This window comes from Carassius auratus, chromosome 38 (genome assembly GCF_003368295.1).
Source record: "Carassius auratus strain Wakin chromosome 38, ASM336829v1, whole genome shotgun sequence".
Lineage (NCBI taxonomy): Eukaryota > Metazoa > Chordata > Actinopteri > Cypriniformes > Cyprinidae > Carassius > Carassius auratus.
The window spans coordinates 1,616,339-1,633,891 of record NC_039280.1 but is presented as its reverse complement, the minus strand read 5'-3'; the positions used below and the strand labels follow the sequence as shown (position 1 = coordinate 1,633,891).

The 17,553-nt window shown below is 36.0% G+C and overlaps 1 protein-coding gene across 3 annotated transcripts; it reads right to left on the bottom strand.

Moving 5' to 3' along the window:
* Positions 1 to 492: 492 nt before the first annotated feature.
* On the bottom strand, positions 493 to 17,470 carry herc4 (HECT and RLD domain containing E3 ubiquitin protein ligase 4). Of its 3 annotated transcripts, none has more exons than XM_026223389.1 (24): positions 17,269 to 17,470; positions 15,672 to 15,953; positions 14,240 to 14,399; positions 13,007 to 13,083; positions 12,692 to 12,913; positions 12,520 to 12,611; positions 11,638 to 11,768; positions 11,379 to 11,539; positions 10,991 to 11,067; positions 10,109 to 10,233; positions 9,935 to 9,994; positions 9,733 to 9,844; positions 8,687 to 8,876; positions 7,885 to 8,057; positions 7,403 to 7,546; positions 6,658 to 6,756; positions 6,408 to 6,581; positions 6,201 to 6,344; positions 5,437 to 5,603; positions 4,705 to 4,771; positions 4,536 to 4,618; positions 4,232 to 4,415; positions 3,426 to 3,528; positions 493 to 2,222 (listed from the first exon to the last, which is right to left on the bottom strand). In XM_026223389.1, exons 2-24 carry the CDS (start codon positions 15,895 to 15,897, stop codon positions 2,014 to 2,016), a joined length of 3,180 nt encoding a protein of 1,059 aa, XP_026079174.1. In that variant the 5' UTR covers positions 15,898 to 15,953; positions 17,269 to 17,470; the 3' UTR covers positions 493 to 2,013. The 3 variants fall into 3 exon arrangements, with proteins under 3 accessions (XP_026079174.1, XP_026079177.1, XP_026079176.1); XM_026223392.1 differs by having other exon boundaries at positions 7,427 to 7,546; XM_026223391.1 differs by having other exon boundaries at positions 15,672 to 15,938.
* Positions 17,471 to 17,553: the final 83 nt, after the last annotated feature.

Below are 17,553 nucleotides of genomic sequence, written 5' to 3'. Positions count from 1 at the left end.
TATTGGTATTGGCCTGATATGAAAATTTGGACGAGATCTTAAAGGCGATAAATAATGCATTCTTTTCTTCAGAAACACTTGACTTCAGACGACTTGTTTGCATTATTTTATTTGTAAGACTTTTATGATGAATTTTGGTAATGGGAGGGTAAAACTACAGTAGTAGTTTTAAAATGCACATTGTTCAAACCAGGCTGATCATGCTGAAGTGTTTGGGATGTGGCTTTTAATGATGAGACCTTTTTTGTAATCAGACTCTCAAAAAGTATGTAAACATTTGGATTAAGATTTAATCAGCCAACATATCGGTTATCAGCTTTCAAAAAAAAAAAAAATAAATAAAAAAAAAATCATCGGTTATCACTATCGGACAATTTTCATATCAGTGCATCCCTAATTTTGAGTTATTCAATAAATGGAGGCAACAAGCTTTTAAAAAATCCACTAAATCCAACTGAAGTACACATGAAAAAAATGAATCACGACATCAAATTTAGAAAAAAAATGCATTTATTTACAATTTACAAACACAGAAAAAATGTCAGCATTTGTTTAATTGCTTCCTTCAACACTCACACAATGGCACAGCAACTAAAAGCTCACACAGTATAGATGTGTGTGTGTGTGTGTGTGTTGAGCAGGTTAAGACTTAATATAGTTTAATTCCAACTCCAACCATCAGACTCACTTATTATTAATATTGGACATGAGTTATTACTTAGAATGTCATCAGTGGCATTTTATTTGATTCTGTAACCATGCAAACTTCTAAACACCTGTGAGACTTTGCATTGCCACTCCAGCATATGAACATTATAACAGCCATGAGCAGCGTTTTCAGACACGTTCATCAGATTTTGATACTTACTCAAACTTAAAATGAACACGAAAACCCCAAAACAATCTATGTGTGTGTTTTCAGTTAAGGCACATGACACAAAAGTGGTTTAAGATCCTGTAAGGACACACACCACTTCCTTTGAACGATTGATTCTGCATCAATATTAATCCAGTACATCCTGAAGTGAATCTGAACAAAGTGCCAAAATGCTTTCAAAAGTCACACATTTAACAAATCCAACATCATGAGGCGCTAGTTTGTCAAGTCATTTAGAATAAAATCATATTCTATGTAAATAAATGAAATAAAAAAGCACTTCTTACTGTCAACACCACAAAAAGATTGTATAAGCTAACATTCGTTAATACTATCATTAGCAATAAACAATAGCATTTAATAATCTCAGTGTAATTTTTTTTACATATTTTAACAGTAATAATAATACAATATAACCGTAGTTTATGCATTTCGAATGAATAATGAACAAGTGTTTTTATAAATTAACATTTGTTATTTTTTGTTCACTATGGTGAATTTATAAATGAATAAATTCTGTAAATTACTTTTCTTCATTTTTGATACTTATGTTAATGTATAGAATCTTACTGTAGTGTGTTGCCTGTTTAAAGGAGTATTTCTCCCAGAAATGAATACTAGCTGAAAAATACTTTATTTTTATTGTGATGTTTTTATCAGACTCTCATTCTGACGGCACCCATTCACTGCAGAGCATCCACTGATGAGACACTGATGCAATGACACATTTCTCCAAACCTGATGAAGAAACAAACTCATCCTGATCTCGGATGACCTGAGGATGAGCACATCTTTAGCTAATTTACATTTTTGGGTGAACTATATCCCCTCTCCCACTTCAAAAGCAAAAAGAAAAGAAGCCGTTTAATGCTCACTAGCACACAAATATCACTCAAACTTTGAGTAAGTAACAAAACTCTGATATACAAATACTGCTTACATATTTCAGTCCCACTGGGACACTGTAGTTACAGATAAGTGCCTTTATTCAAATGGTAACTGATGATTATTCAGATGCATAATAAACACTTCTATGCTAATTTCGAAACAACCTTAAAGGCGGCAGTCACACGATGAACTCTGCAGGCTGAAGCATGTGGTACCTGTGTGGATCGCTGGTTTTGTGCTCGCTGACATCAGACGAGGTTGAAGCCCTGGGTGTGTTCGATGGCATGCAGCAGTTTCTCTTTCAGTGTCTCCTTATTAGTGTACTTGGGCAGATCCAGCAGGTTGAAGCATGTGTGCGCTACAGGGAAATAGTCCTCTCCTCCACCGGTGGGCTGGATCACTAACGCCAGGCTCTTCATGCCCAGGATGGGGATTCGGTCGCTGCCCGTGAGGAACACTAGTGTAAGAGACAGGAAGACATCATCAAAACATGACCATCATTTGCCCAGGTGATTAAATCACACTACAGTTTTCTCCAAATGTTATGCACATGAATATCTCACTGAATATTCACTAATTTGCATACATTCCCAGAAAAGATACATTCAAATAGTTCTTGTTTGATTTTGTTGACATGTTAGAATTAAAGGTTTCACGACTTCTTTTTATGACTTCATAAATCAGAAAATACTATCAAGAGATAAAAATACATTTCACTATTCAGTATTAAAATGTTTTATCAATCAGGTGAATGATATATAAACAAAACCTGGGGTACATTTCTTTGTTTAGCGTAGGTAAATGTTACTGAAGTGGAGGAAAGAACAGTCTTTAAAGATATGCTCCGTAATCAAAATTTACAGACATAAAAAGATGCAAAGTGCAATAATGGAAATCAGATGAACATTTCTGAATATAGATGTCAATGAAACTTCAGTGTTACTGAAGTGGAGAAAAAAAAAAAATACAATTTATTTTGAGATCACACTAAACAAATGTGTCTCTGGAGCACAAAAGCAGTCTGAAGTCTCTGGGGTATATTTGTAGCAATAGCCCAAAATACATTGTATGGGTCAAAATTATAGATTTTTCTTTTATGCCAAAAATCAGTAGGATATTAAGTAAAGATCATGTGCCATGAAGATATTTAGTAAATTTACTATTGTAAATATATTAAAGCATAAATGCATTGCAAAGAACTTCATCTGGACAACCTTAAAAGTGATTTTCTCAATATTTAGTTTTTTTTTTTGCATCCCCAGATTCCAAATTTTCAAATAATATTTGAAATTAAGATTTTTCTAATATATCTTGGGCAAATAATGTCCTATCCTAACAAACCATACATCAATGTAAATCTTATTTATTTAGCTTTTAGATGGTGTAAAAATGAAGACTGGTTGTGCTCCAGGGTCACTTATGTATTGTAATCAAAATCTAAAGTACAACAATAAAACCAGCTGAATGATAGATTCAACCACAAACCGGTTGAAAAAAATAAAAAAAATAAAAATACACCTAGGAATAAAACTAAAGTTTGCTAATAAGTAAGAGCTGCTGTAGTGCACCAGACTTTCAGACTTAATGACACTGAAAACAGGGACAATTGTTCAAATCTGAAGCCCTGTTCAAAGCAGATGAAAGAAGACGGTTCACTCACACAGGAACTGTTTCTTCTTCTCCAAAGGCAGCTCATGAAACACTTCCCAGAACATCTTGATGGTGGGGTGATCGGCCCAGTACTCCTCCTTATACTCCGTGCTCTGAGAATCAATACAGTCATGCAGAACATTTACAAGCTCAACAAACTACAGCAGCACAACATCTCCAAACACTAGGCTTGCCAATCAAAAATCAACTCCAATTCCAGGATCGGATACTCAAGGTCAGGAATCAGATACATGTTGTAAAATTAAAATTTCAATTCCACCTAATTGATTCCTGTGTGCACATCTTTTATTTTTATGTGGCGAAACGGGGCTGTTAAAATATATTTGTCTTTGAATCATTCATTTAAAAACACTGATTCATCCGGTATCGAAACAAGTAAATAGTGAGTGAGTCACTGAATCATTCAATTCAGAAATTCCACAAGATTTGGTTTAGTTGTCTATTATTTTTCCTTGAGCATTGAAAGAGAATTATACAACCTCAATTTAAAAAATAAATAAAATAAAAATAAATTTGCAACTTATTCAGAATCCTGCAGCTCTATTTCGCACACAAATAGCTCTTAAACAAGGCCAGTTTTTATGATTTTTGTTCATGGTAATTAAATGTTTTGCAAAAAGAGACAGAATAAACATATGTTCAATATCTAAATGTTTGACTTCATTTTTTAACCACAGTGGAATCGAAAGAATCAGAAGAATCAGAACTGATCAAATTCACACGATACCCGAACGCTACCAAGCACACACTGTCGGTCCCATCAGCTGGTATAAATCACCCACAGTTCATTTTTACCTTCTCTAACTCCTTCCAGTCATAACTGGTGTTTCCTATGACCATGGCCTGCAGTTCACTAGGCTGGAAAAGCTCTAGAACTTTCCCTCCACACACTTTGTGAAATCCCGCGTAGAAAGCGCTGAACTGAGGAGCCACGGAGGTGTTGAATATATAATCGACGTAAGCATTGACAAACTCCTGCCTGGATAGGTTGAATGGATTAAATCATTTAATTAGGCAAAAATATAAATCAAATCACAAATACTGGAGCTCATATGTGAACTGAAGTCAGTTAGTGTTGAGTGAATGATGGATATAATACCTGTTGGACTTGTTGACACTGATGTCTGTCCCGTTGGGAACCAGCTCCAAAACTTCAGTGGTGCCAAACATTTCCTCTGTGATCTGTCATCACAAAATAAAAATGCATGCACATGCATGTATTTTTTTATTTTTTCATGAATCATAAATGTAAAAGATCTTGTTCTTACTGTGAAATTCAGGCAGAAAGCCTCTTCCAGATCATCTTCTGTATAATCCAGCAGCTGCTGAAGACTCCTGAAGATCCCCAGACACAGAAAACCATTGATGAGCGTCACATTTAAACTAGGCAAGGCAAGTTTATTTATAGAGCACATTTAATACACAATGGTATTTAAAAAAAAAAAAAAAAAGGAAAATAATCATGAAGAACACAAATAATACAAGCAATTTTAAAACTTTGGAAATGATTAAAAAAATGACTTATTTTAAATGAATTTAAAACAAGTAGAAATAGAAAATGATTTTACATAAAATACAATGCAATCAGTTCAGACATCGCACAGTGCTCAATCAACAAATGCACAGCTAAACAGATGAGTTTTGAGTCTAGATTTAATCTAGAACTAATCTAAGATTATTACTTAGACCTATAAGCTAACAGTATTATATCTGATGCACACATTGTACAAAATCTACTACATGCATTATGATGTGTCAAATTATTTGTTCAGCTCTCAATCACCATTGTATGTTTTGACTAAATTAATGAGGTGTGTTCGAATCATTCTGTCTAACGTCAGACGTTTATAGACTGGGAAGAAAGAATTAGGTCACAGTGCTTTCATAATACACCAATCATCTCAAACAGTCAGGCTCCGTTTGATATTTTATAATATGCTCTGGAAATATCATGCACCACAGTGAATCAAAGTCTCATCAATCGAGTGAAACAAACCCACCTTCCTACGTCAGGCATGAGCTCCTTCAGGTCCTCTAGAGTAGGAGTTTTCTTCAGGAGTTTCTTGTACAGCGCTAGCGGGAAGTTCAGCTCCACTATAGTGAGGTTATAGATGGCCAATCCACAGACCACACCGATCAGATGGAACAGATCGATGTCTTCAAACGTCTGCAGTAAAGCATATCTGATGTGTGAGTGAGGTATGTATATACACATTACATCATACAGTATGTATTTGTTACAACATTCTCATTTTGTCAAGCAACTTGTTTTTCGATCAATGCATTACATTTTGTTTGCCGAAAACTGAAAGGCATTCAGCTAAAAGATGAATTAAATTCTTAATGTTTTATGGCTTAACATAAACCACACATAATTTCTTAAAATTAAATGTATATTATTGTAAAAAAAAAATGATTAGACACGTTTTTGATTATTAAAATTTCAATAAATAATTCAAATGCAATTCAGAGGAATTAAATTCAGAGAAATTAAAACAAAAAACTGAATTTGGTTCTGAATTCTACACAAATATTCACAGGGAACTAAAAAAAATGTAATTTATTTTTTTAAATTTCAATAATCGATGTTAAATAGTTTTGAATGAATTGGCATAGTTTTTGTAGTCGCTAACATTTAACTTAATCATTGACAAAAATAAATAAATAAACAGAATTTAGAAAAAAAATAAACTGATTTCGTTGGGTCCTAAAAGACTTCAGATTTTGACACTGAGTGTGGGCATTCGTGCTTTTTTAACCGTACCTTGTGAGCGAACCAGATGAGTCTGGACTCCTCGTAGAATCTGAACATCCCATATTTAGGGTCCAAGAGTTCTTTCATGATGAGCAGGAAGAACTCTTTTCTCACACCGCCGGCGTCCACGGCCTCTTCTCCAACGAAGATCACCTGCAGAAAAACACGATTACAAACCAACAAAGCACCACTAAAGACGAACACCAACTCATTTACCTTCAGTGGCTTCTTGTAATCAACGTTTTTGGACTTCCTCAGCACCTCCATGGAGTCCCCGACCACATTTTCTCGGCGTACGATGAGGATGAGGCAGGGGTTTACTGACTCCACTCCTCCACCGGACAGAAACAGAGAGTGTAAGTTCTGTCTCTGAGCCTGATCCACCGCCATCTGATCATAAAACAGCACTGTCAGCTCACTGCAGAGAAACATGATGTCAAATCATCAGATGAGAAACATCCGTCACCTGCATCTGGATCACAGCATCAGTCTGGAGCAGCGCCGTCTTTGCCTGAGCGTCAAAAACAAATGGGTATTTGCACATGGTCACCTGAGAGTCCATGACCTGCACAAAACAAAGGAGAACGTGAGGATGTTACTGTGTGTCTGTCCACAGCATTATCACTTCTGTATTAACTGGAATTTAAGTTGCTTATTTATTATCTGAAATGTGCTTCAGATGATTCATCACCTAACCAAAATGCAGATCACTAAACAGAAGCAAACATACTGAAATACAAAACCTTGAAATACAAAATACAAAACCTATACATAATAGATTATAGTTAAGCAACCAAATATCACATTGTGAACATGGACACATAAGAATTTGTGGTGAATCATAATAATCTAAGTTTATTTGTGCAGTGCATTTCCCACATGCTTGTAATTAAGTTTTGGCCTTGAGTTGACAAAACATGTTGTTTATAATGAATACTACTTAAATGTATCTTTATATTTTATACATACATTTTTCATTCTTGTGTTTTCATTCTTTCAACAGAGCAAAAACTTTGGAAATTCGCTATTCACAGATTGAAAGATGCAGAAAAGAGTCATTTTTAAACCACTAGTGGCAGCAAACAGTTCATCCAAAATAAGTTTCAAACATGACCCCATTCGGTTTGGTGCAGTTAGTAGCAAAGGATTTCAACACTTCACAACGTAGTTACTGTAAATGATCTTAAAATTCAGAAGTGTATAATGATTACCTTTGAACAATGCAGAAAACTCACCACAGAGAACATCTGCTGCTGAAACCAGGTCACATAATCATTCCTGACGTCGATCAGCTCATCCAGCTCGTGAATATAAAACTTATCATACTGGATGATCTGGCCAGCACGCTCATTAACCTGCAGCACCAAAACCAGAATGATATTAGCAAATAATCAAACATAAAAAATCATTGCATAATATAGCTGCAATTGTGCATTATGACTATCACTGGTTCTTTGACATATAGCTTTGGATAAAAGCATCCGCATTTTGTAAAGCACAAATTTATGCGACATAATTATTCATGTTTCTGGTGAATGTAAAGTACATCACCAGAGTATATAGTGTAAATGATGGCATACTCCACTATTGTACTATGATTTGGGACACACTAAATCTAATTGAAGTATTTAGGACGGATGTTATGTAAATTGGGGCACAACCAATGTCTATCTTTACAAACTGTGGTGCTCACCGAGTGGAGGATCTCCAGGAATTTGAGCGAGGTGTGCAGGAAGCAGGTGAAGATCCTCTGTTCTGAAAGAGGAATTCCCAGTTTCTGCATCCGCAGTAGATACACCACCACCTCTTTATAGAGCTCCACCAACCTCTGGAAGACCGCTGGCTCAAACTTTGACCACCAGTTTCCTTAAAAACACACACAAATAACAACAATTAGTTGAAAATGTCAGCAAAAACCATTAATGTGAAATGTGCAGTCCACAGATTTTAACCACAAGCTAACCTGAAAGTTTGAAGTAGCTGTAAAACGTTGAAGTCTAAAGTTTGGGTGGTTTTACAAGCATGCATTATTTGCATAAAATTTGGGGGAGAAAATTTGCATATTTGGCATGAAAGTGTCCCAATGCAGAAAAAGTGTAGTAATGAAATACAATGCAGAAGTTGACCATTGACCATACACTAAAAGTGCACTAAGCAATTGTTAAATGTGGCCATTGTGTGCATGCATGCAGTTTTTTTTCACTTTAAAAAACAAAACCAGCCTAGAATGTAAAGATTCAACTGGTCTGGAAATGTTCCTAGGCAGGAGAAGAAGTCTTAAAGAAGTCTGTGAATTATGTGTGTGTCCTCTATTAATAAAGAACGTTATTCTAAAAATGCTTCACTTTATATATAGCTTTCTGAGCTCAGCAAATGTATGATACAGGACAAGATTGGTAAAAAAAAAAAAAGCTGGTTTTGGCCAACCAAAATTTTGTTTGGTGTTATAATGAAGCCGAACAAACAGGAGTCCTCTCATGGAAGACGGGACATACCGAGCACTTTGAGGGGGGCGTCCTTCAGGCTTACGACGGTCTTGGCGAAGGGAATAGTGAGGGTTGTGAAGTTGTTGGGGTTACTGAGGAGCGGACACTCGGGCAGCGTGAGGTACAGTCTCAAAGCCTCGATGTCTGGAGGAGAACTGCTCAGTCTGGGGAGGAGATTCTTCTCCAAACTAGCAGCTACCTGTATTAGGATTAACCATGCATTGGTCACTTAGCAGTACAACCAATAATGAAAGTGTGACGAATATTTACTCACTCTTAAATCATCAGACAGTTTGCTTCTTTAGCAGATTTGGAGAAATGTAGTATCACTTGTTCACCAATGGATGCTCCGCAGTGAATGGGTGCCGTCAGAATGAGAGTCTGATAAAAACATCACAATAATAATCCACAGCACTCCAGTCCATCAGTGAACATCTAGAGAAGTGAGAAGCTGAAACAAATCCAGCATTAAGATGATTTTAACTTTGATCCACTGTTTCTGGCTAAAATAAGAGTCCTCTATCCATAATATTGCTTTCTTCAGTGAAAGTCATCTGATCTGAATCAGGAGAGAAATCTGCACAGATCAAGCACAGTTTACAAGATAAAATAGTCCGAAACAGCTCCAAACATGGATTTTCATGTGGGAGGACAACAGGAGATGGACTTTTTTACTAGAGGAAGTATTATTATGGATTATGGACTCGTGTTTTGGCCAGAAGCAAAGATCTTAAAGATGGACTTGTTTCTTACAAACATGCAGCTTCTCACTTCTCCAGATGTGAACTGATGGACTGGAGTGGCTGTGGATTATTGTGATGTTTTTATCAGACTCTCATTCTGACGGCACCCATTCACTGCAGAGCATCCATTGAAGAGACACTGATGCAATGCTACATTTCTCCGAACCTGACGATGAAACAAACTCATCCTAATCTCGGATGACCCGAGGGTGAGTACATTTTCAGCAAATATAATTTTTTTTGAAAACCTACTCTTTAAAAGTTACCTTATGTCTTCAAATGAGATAAAATGTCAAAAAATAAGCGACTCACAATTTGTGAGATTTGTGGGTAATCAGGCTGGATGAGTCTGTGGTAGAGCAGGCGAGCCGTGTTAATGTCTACACCTGAGCACTTACTGTTAGTGCTGTAGTGATCTGGATTACTGCAGAACAAAACACTCATTAGAGAAAAGATCATCAGCTATATAAGGTTTACACAGAGTAATATAATGTATTAAATGCATAACAGCTACCTTCCAGACAGAAAGCTTCCATTGAGACAACTTGCTGAAGAGAACACAAGATCAATCTCACTACAAGAGACATAAAACACATTATCAGTATGATGGACTGTTTTATCACGTTCTTTGATTTGAATTTAGGTTACACTTTGTTATGTCAGACAAAATGTTATGTAAAAGCAGTACTTGGTGATTTCTGGTGATAGTCTCCCATGGCCGTGATTGAGCCATTTCTGGATGAGGTCATCACTGAGCGTATATATCTGTCCATCAGGTCTGGTTATCCTCAGGTCAACTGGAGGGCTGTCGTCCTATAGGAATACAAAACAGGAACATCAGCGAGTGGCTAATCGCTACAACAGGAACTGTACAAACTAACACATAAGGCACATTTTTTAAATACATTTAATAGTTTTGGACAATCTGTTATGTTACCTTGTAAAACTGGATTTGTGCTGACTGGAAATAATTCATCCAGACAAATACCATACCTGCGCATTGTCCTTTTACCATAAAATAAATACAAACTAACCAGTTTTTCCTGTTCAATTCTGGTACCACAACAGATATATTATTGTAAATATAAGCAAATCATTAGATATTGTTAATCAGTTATTCAATGTTCACACTTTGGTCCTTCTTTCACTGCAAACATGATTGAAAGGCAACATTAAATTAAAGCTGACCTTATTTTCTTTCTAATTAAATGTCCCTGGTCTTAATGCACATGACTCATCAGTACATGCTGCTCTGAAAAATTGATTGTTTATAAAACATAATCTGAAATGTAATAATTTTCTCGAATTTTCTAATGTAACAAAAACTGTGTGGGCCGCAGGGAAATAATGGTAACCACTAACAGCATCATTTATAGCACTTTTCATCTTATCATGATAAATCATAATAGGTCGGGTCTTGTCCAAACATTTTTACTTGTTGTTTAAAATCATATACAATAGAAAAATATAATAAACATAATAATGATAATAATAATTCATAATATTTCATTCATTAGGATAATTCATATACATATTTTTTATTTTGACCCTTGACCTCTGCTCCTCATACCTGAGGTAACACGTAGTGAGCAAAGCTCTGGTCTCCTCCAGCGTAAATCCTCTTCACACAGAAGCTCTGCTCCGCCTCTGAAATAGACAAATCTGAAACATCACAACTTTGCTTTCCAGGGGCGAGTCTCAATCAGCTCCATGAATCAGTACATTGATTCACAGTATACACAGTGAGACACCGATGAGTAAAGAAAAGAGCTCATGTAGAATACTGAAGTGCAACTCAACTCTGTGTGATCCAGAGTTATTTGATTTACTGACATGCATGGAGCAAAGCCTTGAGCATTAAGATCAAAGTCAATACATTGCATGCATCTGAGAAACACTGAGAAGCATAGCTGTCAGAGAAATTAATTCTGCTGAAAAACTTCATGTAGACGACCCACCTCCTTCCACAGGCACAGGATCAGTGTGTGCTCGCCAGCAGCCCTTCACAGGGGCGGGGCTTATCCTATTGCAGGTCGAGCGGGTTCCTAGCTGTCCGTTACCACCGAGACCAAACGAGTCAATCTTTCCCGATGAGGGGATGAATGCCAAAGTGTGCTGCCTTACATGCAGGTGAAAACGAAAGCAATCCATGTTTTTCATGAGAAATATAAGATACAGAAAACGAAGACAGATCATTATGGATGCTTTGATACTTACCTACCACAAGCTATCTGTGCAACCACATTCCCCATGAGTTCAAACACCTTCCTAGGGTTCACCTCATGGTTTGTGCTGTTGTGTCCCAGCTGACCGTAACCTCCAGCTCCAAATGTAAACACACCTCCCTCCTACAAAAAAGAAAAATAAATTACTAATAATGTAAAGCTAAACCTGTGTATACTATAGAGCTAATCCCAACCACCTGATTTCTTAAAATTTGTCACTAAATTGTATATACCAGCATGTCTAATTGTATTCACATACAAACAGTATAATCATGTAAAGCAATATTTTATTGCATTTTTATTTCACTGCAAATGTAACTATAATATTGCGCAGTCCTTTATATTAAGTTGAATATATAGGTGCACCACACTTTATTGACACATATAGTATACTTAGTTTTTCTTTGCAAACATAACTTAACACATTATTTCTTTGAAGTTGTAACTATATTATCATCAGCTCTTTAAATAAATATCTTGGCCAAATATTGTTCTATCCAAACAAACCATACATCAATCAAAAGATTATTTATTCAGCTTTCAGATGATGTATAAATCAGATGATGTATAAAGTTTCCAGAAAACTAATTATGCACACATTGTACTATAAAGAATTTCTAAACTGCTCGTCTGATTTAAACTATATTACAGTCCAATACTAATCTGTTAAATGTCACTATAAAGCATAAACATGCTGAAATACTATAAACATCAACATGAATATATGCATAGCAGCTTTGTGTATTGATATACATAATTTAACCTGACCTCATCAAAACCTGACTGACCGGAATACGTTTCAGATATGCAGCATTAAATATGTAATCATAACCTACACGGTTCATTATTAAGCCCTTATAGTAAGCCATCATACCTTTGTTAGTACAGCCGTGTGGTCCTCCCCACAGCTAATGTACACCACCCGCTGCGACCTGAGAGTCTTCAGCAAAGCAGGGAAACAGCGATCTGAGGGACACAACGCATCACACCATAAAAATTATTATTCCAGAGACAGCTCAAATGAATGACTAAGGTGTTTGTTTTACCATCATTGTCACTGAGGCCCAGCTGGCCAAACTTGTTTCGCCCCCAGCCGAAAACAGCTCCAGACAGCGTGAGCCCGAAGCTGTGAGCGCCCCCTGCGGATATCTGGGAAAACGGGACGCCATGCAAAGACTGAATGACTTGTGGGGAGGAGACGCTGGCTCCCTGGTTCCCGAGACCCAGCTGTCCATATTTATTTTGGCCCCAGGAGAATATCTGACCTCCTTGAGCAAGAATAAATAATTTTGCATAGTGAGGGGAAAAAAGGGCACAATAATCAGGTTTAGAAATGTTTAGAGTTTAAGTCAGAATCATACCTCTGGCTAAAGCAAGGGAATGGCAGTTTCCACAGGCCACCTGGGCAATGTGAATCTCTGATAAACTCTTCACAGTTCTGAGAGGAGAGAATAGAAACAGTGGCTTTGACACATGGTTTTTGTTACAGATCCAGCATTTTAATTTTTTTATGTATGCAAAGTATGTTGTAAACAGAGAACCTCAATGAAATGCATCACAGCAAAATATACAAATCGTGGCCAAACATATATTGACATATATATATTTTACACCAATGTTTTTGGCCATTTGTGCATATTTTTGAAAATTTATAAAAATGTAAATATATTAAGGCGAGACACTGCAGGTGAATAGGGCAAAAAAAAAAAAACTAATAGTTATCACCTTACCCAGTTGATTGATTACATTGATTATTGCAATCATTTTTTGTTTTCAAAAATGTTATGTTTAAATATGCAAATGAGGCATTATTTAATGAAATATGTGCTAATTTGCATAAATGTCAAGTACAAAAAATCTGAACACTAGATGAAGTCAGTTTCAAAATTTTTGTTAAATTTTTTGGACATATTAGAGTCAAATGTTTTTACAGAGGGAATCTGGGTCTTTTTTTGTCACTCCATAATTCAGAAAATACTTTGAACAGCCAGAAAACAATATATTTTCACAATTTTGGGGGGAATAAAATGTTGTATATAATCAAGGAAAATATATATGAACAAATCCCTCTGTAAAAACCTTCAGAATATAGACAGGAATAAAAATGTCAAGTCTGGTGTGTGTAAGTGCTTCTGAGGTGGAGATTTATGGGTCAGTGTTGAAGAAAAAAACTCATTTTGAGAAAACGGCCTTTAAAAATATGTATTGTAATTGAAATCTATTGACACAAACAGATAAAGTGCTATAAAAGAAACACTTAACACTGTCTTTTGGATGTTTTCCTTCCACTAGTTTGAAAAAGCACTTTATGAAAAACCAAAAAGCCCAAAATCTCAAAATTGACAGGTGCTTGAAGAAACAGTGTTTTTGCCTGCAGTGTCTCACCTTAAGGGCAAAAATATAAACTAAAAAGTATATTTGAATAAGAAAATACATGTCACATTTGAAGAATGTGACTGTATTGTAATATATACAGGGTAAAACTATATATATATATTTTTTTTTTGCAGTACAGGCAAACCCATTAAAATGGCAATGATGCGGAGATATTTAGTACTTCTAGGGATTAAAAGGAGCAGATTTTTTTTTTTTACCTTGGTATACGTATACGATCTTCAATGTTTGAAAGGCCGAGCTGCCCATCTGAGCCCAGACCCCATGCAAACACTTGTCCTTTATCATTCAGAGCCAGAGTATGAGCTTCACCACAAGACACGGCCACGATGTTCTGAGCATCCAGAGACATGACCTGTTCTAGAGAGGGGAGGTAAACATATGACAGCGTTTCAGTGAATTATACAGATGCACTACACTAAATACACAATATATTGTGCGAATTATTTAATACGTTGCATCTGCTACAGCAAAAATCATTTTTAGAATAACAACATTCATTATTCAAAGTTTATTTTATTTTTAAGCATTTGCTATTGTCTGTTTTTATATCCTGTTTTAATCCTTTGACTTGTGAAATAAAGGACCGTTTCAAACCATCTAGATGTTTATATTGGTCTGTGCTTGACACTTCTAGATCATTGAGTAAGAGGTCATGTGACATTTAAGGAACTGACAGCAGTCAATGTCACACTGACCGACCCGTACACGTTTCTGTGGAATGATAATATGTTACAACATCCATCAGATTGATTCCAGAGGAAGTACAGACGGTTTCATTGATATAACCTAAAATAACCCAGTGTTTTCGAACAGGGAAAGTTTGTGGGATTGTGATGCACTAACAGACAGTTTTTTTCTTTAATTAACATTTATTCTTCAAGGATGCATTCAACTGATCAAAAATGACAGTAAAACATTTACAAAAATTCATTATTTCAAATAAAGTATGTCGTTTTCAACTTTCTATTCATCAGTGTCCTGAAAAATAAAACTGGATCACCTTTTCCACAAAAATATTAAGCCGCACAATAGATAATAATTCTGATAATAATCAGAAATGTTTCTTGAGCAGCAAATCTTTCTGAAGATCATGGTACAATGAATAACAATGTTTTAATCACAGGAATAAACTACATTTTACTCTATATTCAAATAGAAAGCAGTTAACTTATATAAAAATATATACTAATATTTTATATTAATAAACAGTATTTACAGTATTTTTGTCATCAACTAAATGCACCCTTTAAGACAAAAATGGGACAAATTTAAACATTTAAACACTTTACTTAGATCTTAAATACAAAACTGATTCAATAAAACAATCATTCATATATTATTCTGAGTGGACAATTGTAGGTCAGCCTGAAATGCTGTCTTAAGACACACTTTAGATAAAATGAACAAAAAGGGCGAGGCATGATTTAATCCAACAGGATCATAAAAAGTGGGTGTATTAGCGCGAAACCACCTTCATATTACCTTATTAAAGATTTTTTTAAATAAGAGGGATTGATGACATCAGTCACAATGATTTGAAGTGAATCATATAATTATGATCATCAAGTAATTACATTAATAATGTCAAAATATTCTAATGTTGTAAAGTGTCTTTGTGACCGGACTAACCTGGTTTCTTGCGTGCTTTGTCATGCCCCAGCTGTCCCAGGTCATTGCAGCCACAGGTGTACACCGTCCCGTCCTCAAGCAGAAAGACGCTATGACGTCTGCCGCATCCCACATCCCTCACACGCTTGCCCTCCAAGAACTCACATTTCCTGGGCTCCAGGACTATCTCCTCATCAATCCCACCCAAACCCAGCTGCCCATACGAGGCATTCCCCCAGCACAGCATGACGACGGGCCGTGAGGCCGCTCTCTACCACAGGTGAAGACCTACAGGTCCAGCCGCTTAGCACACGCACACACACACACACACACACACACACACACACACACACACACGTCAGTGGAAAACAAACTCTGTAATGCAGCAGCAACTAGATGCTAATTATGATTTTTGTGGTACTATTATTGATTTTCACTCACTAAAAACAAATACAAGAACCCCCTCGGACTAAAGTGAAGAGAAAAGATAAATAAAGATAAAAATAATTAAAAAAATTTTTTTTTTTTCAGAATGCATACAGGGTATGAAAAAACGGGAACACACAGGGATTTAATGATACAAATATTGACATTAATTAAAGTGACATAAAATAGTTGCAATTATCATTTATTCTGCGTCAAAAGATTTATGATATAAAATTGAAATGCTGAGAAAAAATGATTAACTGTAAGATAAACAGCCACAATTACTCTCTACAATTACTTCTTTTTTTTGTTCCTTGATAGAAACAAGCTTCTATAGCTGCATGAATGTACTAAAATGTACCAAATTATATTATATATTATGAATTATGAGTCCCAAATGTTATACTGCTACCAAATACTTTATTTACTACACTATATTAAACCAAATACCCTGGAAGCAATTAAACTCACATCCCTGTCATGTACTATTACCTGCCTGATGTATGCAATCACTAGTATGTTACAACCTAACCAGAAGCCTAATAATAGTATAGCTGCTGTCACAGTTGTCAATGGGTGCCACGGTTTAAATAGCTCAAAATGAAAGCGTGCAAATTAGTCCCGCCTTGAAAAGAAAATTCTCCAGAAATCTTTCTAGAAAGTTCAGTTTGAGGGAGGTGTGTACATTAACATTTATTGCATAACACCGCTTACAGTCAAATACTATCATTGGATGCAATAAAACGGGTGCTACAGCTTTAAGTGCTCATAGATAAATGTAACTGTTTTATACCAAACAACAACAAATGCAACACTGTATCGAATTCTAAACGTCATGTGATTCACGTGAGGTTTAAATGCCTTGATCTGTGTGGCGTGTTTAAATGGAACGTGAAATACACAAATTGACCGTTAAAACGGTTGGTTTTTAAACGCAGTTCTGAGGGAATGTCAGCTAAATTCGTATTAGCGCAAAACTATGTGTATTTGTTTTCAACGATAGCCTTTCTAAATAAAATTAACCACACCTCACTACTGTTGTGCACGAATTTGTGACTTCAATAAGACTACAAACATACACAAACGTCTGTCCCAAATATATATATTATTAGTTGATTTGAACACCGCTACATTTCTGCACCCACACCCATCAGGGTTAACATTAGCCCGTCATAAAACACGCTTTTCTTACCTGTTGATATGTAATATAACGCTCTTGTAGACGCGTCCAGCACTCGTTCAGGGGTTATGCTTACATGAACGTTAATGTAGATATATTTTGTGAAGTCATGACAGACTGAAAGAGCGCCAGCAGCAGGACACGCGCTTAAATACACACAGTAGAATGAACGCGAAGCGACGGTAATATTCTAGAGCCTTTGTGACACCGGATGTGACGACACAAGCATGCGGCGCTCCTGCGGCGGGATTAAAACGAAACACAAACACATGCGTAATAATAATAATAATAATAATA